This window comes from Falco peregrinus, chromosome 7 (genome assembly GCF_023634155.1).
Source record: "Falco peregrinus isolate bFalPer1 chromosome 7, bFalPer1.pri, whole genome shotgun sequence".
Taxonomy (NCBI): Eukaryota; Metazoa; Chordata; class Aves; order Falconiformes; family Falconidae; genus Falco; species Falco peregrinus.
Window position 1 is genome coordinate 40207106 of NC_073727.1, and position 9380 is coordinate 40216485.

At 45.8% G+C, this 9380-nt stretch overlaps 1 protein-coding gene across 1 annotated transcript in view; it reads right to left on the reverse strand.

Moving 5' to 3' along the window:
- TXLNB (taxilin beta) overlaps positions 1 to 9177 on the reverse strand; it is a 29517-nt gene extending 20340 nt beyond the window's left edge. Inside the window, exons 1-3 of the mRNA XM_005230166.3 lie at positions 8775 to 9177; positions 6778 to 6869; positions 1612 to 1782 (exon numbers count right to left, since the gene is read on the reverse strand). Of these exons, the coding sequence (XP_005230223.2) occupies positions 1612 to 1782; positions 6778 to 6869; positions 8775 to 9177 (666 nt within the window). The remainder of the gene's footprint in view (positions 1 to 1611; positions 1783 to 6777; positions 6870 to 8774) is intronic.
- Positions 9178 to 9380: the final 203 nt, after the last annotated feature.

Genomic DNA, 9380 nt, shown 5'->3' on the forward strand with positions numbered 1-9380 from the left:
ACACTTAACAGAGGAAAACTAGTATTCTGGGTTTCTTAAAAGGTCTCTGATTCTTGAAAGAAGTGGGCAAAATTTGAAAACTTCTTCCTACTACCAGATCAGCTTGGGTACCTTTCCTGGCTCACCTTGCATAGGTGCACGATAAAAACTGATAGGTTTATTTAGAAGACATAGTCCCAAAGTAAAACAGTCAAACATGTGGACTTTCCTAAATGTAAAGATGAAGTATTCATATGCAAAGAGAAAAGAGAAATCATGCTGTTTACTAGTGAGATTAGTAAGCATATGGTAGCTGGGAAATCATGTGAGGAATTCAACAAAACCTTTTCCAAATATAATTACTTTTTCTCTATACCCCAGTTTCCACTGATAACAATTTCTTTAGAAAACTCAGTTAAGTCTATGCAAAGCACTGTACACTGTACTCTTAAATCACCTTAAAGGCTTGTATTTCTGTTGAAAGATTTTGCCCAAAGACTGTCTGGTAAATCAGTGTGGATCAATGTCAAGGTACAGCTCCGGTCCAGTACAACTGACAGGCACAACTGTAATCGGCACAATCAGTATTGTGCTACTATAACTGAGCACAGAGTTTTGCTTCTAGTTTTCCTATCTGTTAAACTGCTTTCGTCCTTCTACTAGCGCACTAGTTTGAGTGTATATGTGGCTGTTCCCCCTCCCAGCTGTATTCTTACCAATGTACAATGAAAGTCAGAGCTAGACCCTGAAGGCCCACTCCTGAGCTGGTGGAAATGAGTGAAAATCCATTACAACTGTAATAGAGATTATATCAGGTGAAATTCATGCTGCTGACAATTGATACGTGTAATTCTATACATAGCTATATCCCCATAAAGAAGGATTTTTAATAGATCAAAGCAGAGGCTTTTTGTATAATACCACCAAGCATCACTAACATGTACTTGCAAAAAGGAAGATCACAACAGAAATATACTTCTTGAAGCTAACATTTTTCAAGAAACATAATCATATTATAAATTTCACATTTAAATGGTGTGATGTACCAAGCAATAGGCAGACATGGCATATGGATCCCAAACTTTTGACACTCCTGAAAATTTCCTTTTAGAACTGATTCTAGTAATCCAAATTACTTCCACAAACAGGTTGGCATTCTTCCTGTTTGGAGGTTTGATGTCCTGAAGCAGATGTCCTGACTGACTACCCCTCACAGATCACTTGAAAATGCCCAAGTGCTCAAATTACATGAAAACGCCTGCCAGCCTTCTGTGAGTCCCCTGGAGCAAAGCTGGTGTTCCTACTACTCTGTCCACACACACACATTTGCATCTGCAGACTCAGAGACCTGGTCTGTTAGCATCACTGGTTTTCTCTGTGCTGAGCTCCCTGATTATGCAAGGAGGGCTTATGGGTAGTGTGGGCAAACTAAATGTCCAAAACTGCTTGGATATTTCCAAACGAGGAATAAAGGCGTGACAGTCCTCAAGACTAGAGTGTACATGTGACTATATATTGCACGTGCAGTTGCAAATGCCTCTTTGATCTGGTTACTAGAGCAAGGTGGGAAACCATCAGCATCTTCTTCCCCCCCACTGCCGGGTAACTTGATAAAGCCACCGCTTTACTCACCTTGAGGTTTTTGTTGTGCCTCTGGAGCTCCCGGCACAGACTCTCGAGCTTGCTGCGGGCGAGGATGGCTCGGCTGTGCTCGCTCTGCAGCTGGTCCTTCTCCTTGGTGATCTGGGCCTGCCTCTTCTGCAGGTACTTGAGCTTTTTCTGCTCGGCACGATGTTCTTCGAGCTGGGTGGGAAATAAAGTGATACAGGAAAGAAAAGAAAATGAACTCTTTTGGTTTTGGGAAAGTCTTCGTACTTCCTCAGCCTCCTAGGAAATGTTTTGTATTTATCAGGACTAATGAGAGAGGAGTGAGTGACCTGGAGGGAGTCCCACGCCTGCTCACTGCAACAGTCCCACGTGTGAGTGGGTGAACATAATTTTTAATACTCTTGCCACACCATTTCAGCCTTTCCTTCTTTGGTTTGAATTTCTTTGAAGGATGGCTGTGAGGTTTTCATTTTTATTTCAGTGTTAGGAACTGCAGCAGCTGGTAGTGCTTTATGCGGTGAGATTTCTCCAGATCATGAGATAATGCAGTAGTTGTTCATTCTACTTTGCAGCTTCCTAGATACCCGAGAGCCAGCTGGAAAAAACAGCAGCAAAAGAGGTGCTGGAGACCAGAGATACCGTCTGTGTGGGGGCTTTGCTGCTGATGAAGGAGAATGCTCTTCAGGGAAGAGTTCCCCAAAATGATGTGTGGGCACTTCCTTTAGCCACGCTCCTCTTGGTCGTGGGTGGACGAGGGAGCATCCGTCCGTTGTGTTTCTGGAGGTCCTGTCATCAACAGGAGTGGGTTGCGGTGAATCAAACCTCTTTTGGGCTCTTTGGCTCCGCGTAATTGCTGAAGAAAACACGGACAGTCCCTGATGCTTACTTGGGAACATGCTGTTCCTGTGGGTGCATGGCTCCTGCCTTCCCTAGCGGGCTGGTGGGGAGGAGGGTATATTTGGAGGGGGGATGAGGGGCAGCAACAGAATTGCTAACAGCAGTCCCTGCACAGGCTGTTCATTTCTTCTGACACGTGCCTATTACTGCTTGCTTTGAAAAAATTTCCTGAACTGCAAATTAACACTGTAACGGTCATGTCAAAGAAGCATTTCACCTCTGAAGCTTTCAAATATTTCATCTCCTGTTCCAACACACAGCAGCCCTCCTCGCTGTACTACAGGCGTGCATACATTGCGAGGTATTTCAGAAGTCCAGATGTTTTCTGGTTGAAAAACAGCAGCACATGAGCTGCAATGTGCAAACCTTAATAATAGCAGTTGCTATTAAGATTACGTTATCTAATAATCTGGTACCGCTAGTATTAATTATTAAGCCCAGTATGACAGGGAAAGTCTGTGAGTGCAGGGGAATGATGTGCAGCTCAAACAAAACAGTCAACAGGCATCATATTTTACACTTTCTCTGCCCGAGGATCTGTTTTCTGCAGATGTTCTGTAATTTATGCTTACAGTACAGAGTTCTGTGTATTATCAACCAAATCGCAGCTAGGCATACCACGAAACAATGCAATCACCAGCTTGGAGTATATTTATAGTTTATGCCCAACTTTCAGCATGTGTATTGTGTTTTTACCCCTGTCAATCAGAATAGGGGCTTTTGCATCTAATCAAGCTGCACTAGTTGAAATAATTTTTTTAGTATTTAAGGAAAAAATAGCCTCTCTGTAATTAAGGCTGAGATTTGTTTTCCTTTATAAGCTTGATTTTGGCCCCTTCCGTTTTAATACACAAAAAAAGGTTAAAAGAACCTTCATGTTTTGCATGTGCAGCCTGTGCTAAGCAGATAATGATTTATCCAAATTTTAGATGATTCACTCAAGCTGTGCTCAAGATAGGGGGCTTAGAATAAAATAGGTCTTAATCGTGACATGAGAAGTCTTCCAAGCATTTTTTTCTCTTTTTTTTTCCCCCATAAAAATAACTTGAACTAGAAACTTGCATTTCAAAGTTCTCAGGAATGTCTAAGACATGGTGTTACTTTTGCACTGAAGAAGGGAATTCACTGGTAAATGGGAATGACAAAAAGGCTGCCAATGATAAATGTTTAAGAATAATTAATGAAATGTTAGCTAAAATTAACTGGAAATAAAAGGAATTCTGATTTTGGAATGCTGACTTACAGAGATAAACTCTTGATTAAGGAAAAAAGTTTTATCTTGACCCCACTGCAGACAATGACAACACTCATGTTTATTTATTAATGTGTAGTTCTTGCACCCAGCACTTGCGAGACCCTGAGGACCTCTGAAAACAAGATGGTCACAATCAATTCTGCAACAGCTGGTTGTAGGCAGATAAAGCACAGTCTGCTTTACTAACTCCGGCCACTCTGCCTACAGCAGTATTAGTGGATAAAACGCTCTCTGATGGCAAGTAGCACGGCACAACTTGTGCCCAAATGGCTGCACTCCCTTGCTTCCCTGTCCCTGTAGGCATGGCTTCCTTCGCACCAGCCCGTGCTCTTCCTGATGCCTTCCATTTTCTGGGGTACCTGTCGCTTTAGGCTGTGCCAGGGCATGTACTAACAGTCAAATAGCATGTAGCTGGGTGGCTGTGGGGAAGCGCTGGTGCTGCATAGGGTTCCCCAGTATGGGCAGCCTTTTAAGCCACAGCCAGCAGCACACCACCTAATGCAGCTGAAGCCACTGCCAGCACCCAGCTCAGCCTGGTGCATGGCTGCACCTTCCCCTGAGCTGTGCTGCAGCAAGTATTTTGTCACCACATGGTTCACCAGACCAGGGGATGGATCTGGCTGGAAAACAACTCAACAAAAGCAAGAAGTGGCCTAAAGTGTGTGATGGGGATGGGCAAGAGGGAGCAGACAGAGTGGTAACCATTACAGCTGAGTGCTGAGAAGTGATTAATCACACTACAGCCCACAGCCGTGCTGAGTGAGCAGTGGAAGACTTTCTCCAGTAAACTTTTAGCTGTGTTTATTAAGCAATTTATTTTAGTGACATTGCACAAGATGTCAAAAACCAATGCTCAGTATTTTTGCTTTTAGCACCTTTCTCCTGCATGGGTTACTGGCAATACGGCCCCTGTTCCGTACAGTGCTCCAGTGATGTTTGAATGCAGTGGAGAGTACAGTATAGAGGAAAAAGAAGACCTACTTCAGTTAATCCGTGGGCATGAAGTCCCTTTAAGCATGAGCTAAACCATAAACAGCCTGAGTCCAATTTATGAAATCAGAGGATTTTACATGAAAAAAGGGAAAACTGAACTTCACATTATGATGAGACATGGACACATCTGTGCGTAAAACCAATTACAAAGTCAATGTTCTGCTTGGCACATTTTTCAGCACTCCACAAGCTGTAAAATGCTGCAGCCTTTTCATTTGTAAGATTTCCACAGCTTATGGCCATACAGCCCTTTAACTACTTAGAAGAAAAAACTTGATCTGAAAATAACCCATCTGAAGTGTGGAAAGAACAGAGTCAGACTGGTGACACTGTTACAGGGGTGACATTATGGTGGCAGGGGCTTTGACTTTACATATCACTGTGTTGTGGTTTCTTTCACAATTAGCCTCAGTTCTCTATTTTATGATTTTCTGCTTCCTAACATTTTATACTAAGCCCTGTATTATTTTCATTTTGATCAAATGTATTTGGTTTTTTGTGTCAAAGTTTTAGTAGTGGGGGCGCTACAGGGGTGGCTTCTGTCAGAAGCTGCTAGAAGCTTGCTCTATGTCCGATGGAGCCCATGCTGGCTGGCTCCAAGAGGGACCCCGCTGTTGGCCAAGGCTGAGCCCATCAGCGATGGTGGTAGCGCCTCTGCGATAACATATTTAAGATGGGGCAAAACCTGTGCAATGGCAATTGCAGCCAGAGAAGAGAGGAGTGAGAACAGGCGACAGCAACAGCGCTGCAGCCAGCCAGGCCGGGGCAGGAGGGGCAGGAGGTGCTCCAGGCGCCGGAGCAGGGGTTCCCCTGCAGCCCCTGGTGAAGGCCATGGTGGGCCAGGCTGTGCCCCTGCAGCCCATGGAGGTTAACGGTGGAGCAGATAGCCACCTGCAGCCCACGGGGGGACCCCACGCTGGAGCAGGGGGATGCCCAAAGGAGGCTGTGACCCATGGGAAGCCCATGCTGGAGCAGGGTCCCGGCAGGACCTGTGGACCCGTGGAGAGAGGAGCCCAGCTGGAGCAGGGTCCTGGCAGGGCTTGTGGACCCATGGAGAGAGGAGCCCAGCTGGAGCAGGGTCCTGGCAGGACCTGTGGACCCGTGGAGAGAGGAGCCCAGCTGGAGCAGGGTCCTGGCAGGGCTTGTGACCCCGTGGGGGACCCACCCTGGAGCAGTCTGTGCCTGAAGGACGGCACCCCATCGGGGGGACCCCACGCTGGAGCAGTTCATGAAGAACTGCAGCCCACGGGAAGGGCTCACGTTGGAGGAGTTCGTGGGGGACTGTCCCCTGTGGGAGGGACCCCAGGCTGGAGCAGGGCAGAGTGTGAGGAGCCTCCTGCCCCAGAGACAGCGTGTGATGGACTGACCGCAGCCCCATTCCCCGTCCCCTGTCCCCTGTGCCGCTGGTGGGGAGGGGGGAGAGAAAATGGGGAGTGAAGTTAAGCTGGGAAGAAGGAAGGGGTGGGGGAAGGTGTTTTGACGTTTTGGTTTTATTTCTCATCATCCTACTCTGATTTGATTGGTATTAAATTAAATTTTTGAGCTTGTTTTGCCCATGATGGTAATCACTGAGTGATCTCTCCCTGCACTTCTCTTGACTCACGAGCCTTTGGTTATATTTTTTGGAGTGACAGAGTGGCTTTTGGTGGGCATTTTGTGTCCAGACAAGCTTAACCCACCACATTAAATCACTGATATGTACTTTAAAGAAATACCCACATACAGAAGTATGCAAAACTGTTTGCAGAAGGTGAAGGCAGGAGCCTAGGCACTGGCCTCCAGTGTGGGTCAGTTTGGTAGATTCACCTTTAAGTACAAATATTCTGCCTCATCAGCAACTCAAAGCCCAGTTTGTTTTCCTTGCTCTTTACTGTTTTTCTCCTTTTCACCCATAATTGATTATTTGACCCTAACAGTTGTTTTGGGATTCACTTAACAGAACAGACACTACTGCTATATGAGGCTTGACCATGCTGCACGGCATATGTTTTTTATACCTTCCCGTGTGGACAGTTTGCACAGAAAAGAACCAGTGCTGTACTAACCAGCTCAGCATACTTCTTAAATAACAGGTCCAGCTTCTCCTCTGGAGTATTCATCTTGTTCAAGCTTTGCATCAGTAGAGTGGCTTCCTTCCCTTAAAAAAGAAGAAGCAGAGATTTGGTGGTAGAGGTAGTTTGTAGCTGATGTACTGTTATGAAATTGGCTGGTTGATGCATGCATCTGTAAAAACTCAGGGAGAAATGAGGCGTTTTGGAAGGAAAGGAATAACTTTTGCTATGAATTTCTGAGTTTTTCTTCTCCCCATAAGAACAAACATGCTTGAATTTCCCTCCATTTCAGACCTCAGTAACGTGCTGTCTTCTAGCAAAATACTTTTGTCCTGTATAATGTGATTTTCATTTAATGCTTTTGTAACGTGACTGGGTCACGTATACAGCACATTTGACTGAAACAGGTTGGAAAGGGCCTGGAGCCTGAAGGCTCAGAAACCAGATCTCTTCGCAGGTGAAAACTGGTCAAAGCTGGTGCACACAGCTCCTGTGCTGCTCAACCCATACTAGACATAAGGAAGATTAAGTTAGGTACGGTGGCTGTGGTGTGAATGGAAACAGAGAGCAGCAACTGCCAGCCAGGTCTGGGCTATATGATAGTGGTGTAAATCACTTCCCTGACTTGGTGAAGAGAGTCAGGATACCAGGGACAGTCTAATAACTATCTGAGCATGCATTGCTAAATCACTGCATAGCCATTTATGTATTGCTTCTCTTCTGTTACTTCTTGGTATTCATTTCAGCCCTGAGTATGAGCTGAAGCTTGAACACTGCTTGTTCATCAAATATAATATGGCCCTGGAGATAAGGATGGGTGTGGTGCCAGGAGGTTGGCCATGCTTTTCCAAATGCTCCTCTTTCCAGCAAATTTGCTGGACCTTTTCTACTTCAAGTCTAATGCAGTCCAGGAGTACTGCTTGTGGAGAAAATACACTATCTCACGCTAAGTTATCTCTACAGCACCAGCGTAAATAAGTTGAAGAGAGCTAAAATCAAATCCTGGAATGAAAACTGTTGCAAGTGCAGCTTGAGAACTGTGCTTTGGTAGTGTTTTCACTGGTCTTGGAGAAGTACCAATAACCACACCAAAGCCAAGGCCATAGAAACTGAGGAACTTTCTTCCGGACATACAAAGAACTTATGGAAAAAATCCGTGCTCTGTCCTATGCTTAGTCCATTGCCTGGTAAGAACGTCCTGCAGTGATTTTTCTATACAGTCTGCGGCTGGGTTCGGGTTCTCACGCAAAGGAGAGGCTTCCAAGGCTGGCGGCGGTTAAATGTGGGAAGGGAAATAAATTACAGGGTTGCTGGGCTGGGATGTGACTACATTGCTCTCTAGTGGCTGCCCAGCAGAAAGGACACACTTTAAAAAACTCGCTGAGACTTCTTTCTAGCTCGGCTCGCAGAGCCCTGCCATAGCCGAGGTGCTCTGTAAGCCCTGTGCTTAGAGCAAATAAGCGTGTTGGCTTATTTCATAGAGTTTGTGATGAGTCCAGAGGTCTGCTAGAAGAAAGATAACCTGGGCGTCAGAGTGAATTTGTTCTGCAGATTCCCGTGCCACACGGTAGCACCATTAAGACCGTTACGACCAGTGAGAAGTCATACCTGAGGAAGCAAGGGAAGAAAAAAATTACTGAGGCACAAATGAGCAGCCAGGTTTTCCTTTGTTTAGGAAGCAGCTTTGTGCAGTGTGTTGTCAGACTCACAACTTTGGCTAACTAGTCTGGGCAGCCCAATAGTACGTCAGAACTGTGTGATACAATCCTAAGCTTTTGTATTTTTAAAAGGACTAATAACTGATACAGCCTGTGTGTATCTGTTGGGTAATTGCTGAAAATAAAGATCCATTAGAGAGAAGTTGTAACAGTCACGTAATTTTCAGTGGTAACTAGAGATCCCACAGCAGAGGCTTAACATGGGAAAGGGCACAGACCAGGGATTTTTTACTTCTGTTCATGGAAAGCGTGTGTAAGTATGCAAATACTTGCCTAGTCCTTTCAGGATTTTCTTCTCCAGCTTTTGTTCCTTGCTGCTGCTGAGCTCCTTTGCTCTGGAAGAATCCCCAGGAGCCAGCTTCTCTTTCTCACTCTCCTCATTCGCATCTTCATACTCCACATCCTCCACGCTGCCTGGCTCTCCCTTCTCAGGGCTGTCGGTTCCAGTAGTGGTGCTTTCCTTCTCCATCAGGCTCACAGCAGACCCGTAGGTTTTAATAATGTCCTCCAGCTGCCGGCTCAGCTCCTCTGAGATGTCACACATGGCTGCTTCGGGCCAGGCGCTGGGCTGCTCCGTGGGGGCTGGAGCAGGGGGCTGTGAGCCAGGGGCAGGTTTGTCCCCGCTCTGCCCCTGGATGTCCTGCCCAGGCAAGGTGGGAGACTGCTCGTTCTCCATGCCTGGTGCCGTGCCTGACAGCAAACAAATGGAGGGTTAATTTAAAAGCACATGGAATTAGTCATCTAACTGTTCCCAAAGCTCGGCCAGCACATGAGTGATTTTGTGTGGAATTTGGGAGGCAGCTCATCCGTCAGCTCTGGCTTGATAAATATGTCACACTTAAATAAACAACCAAGGTGATTTGCCTGCAGGGAGAAAAG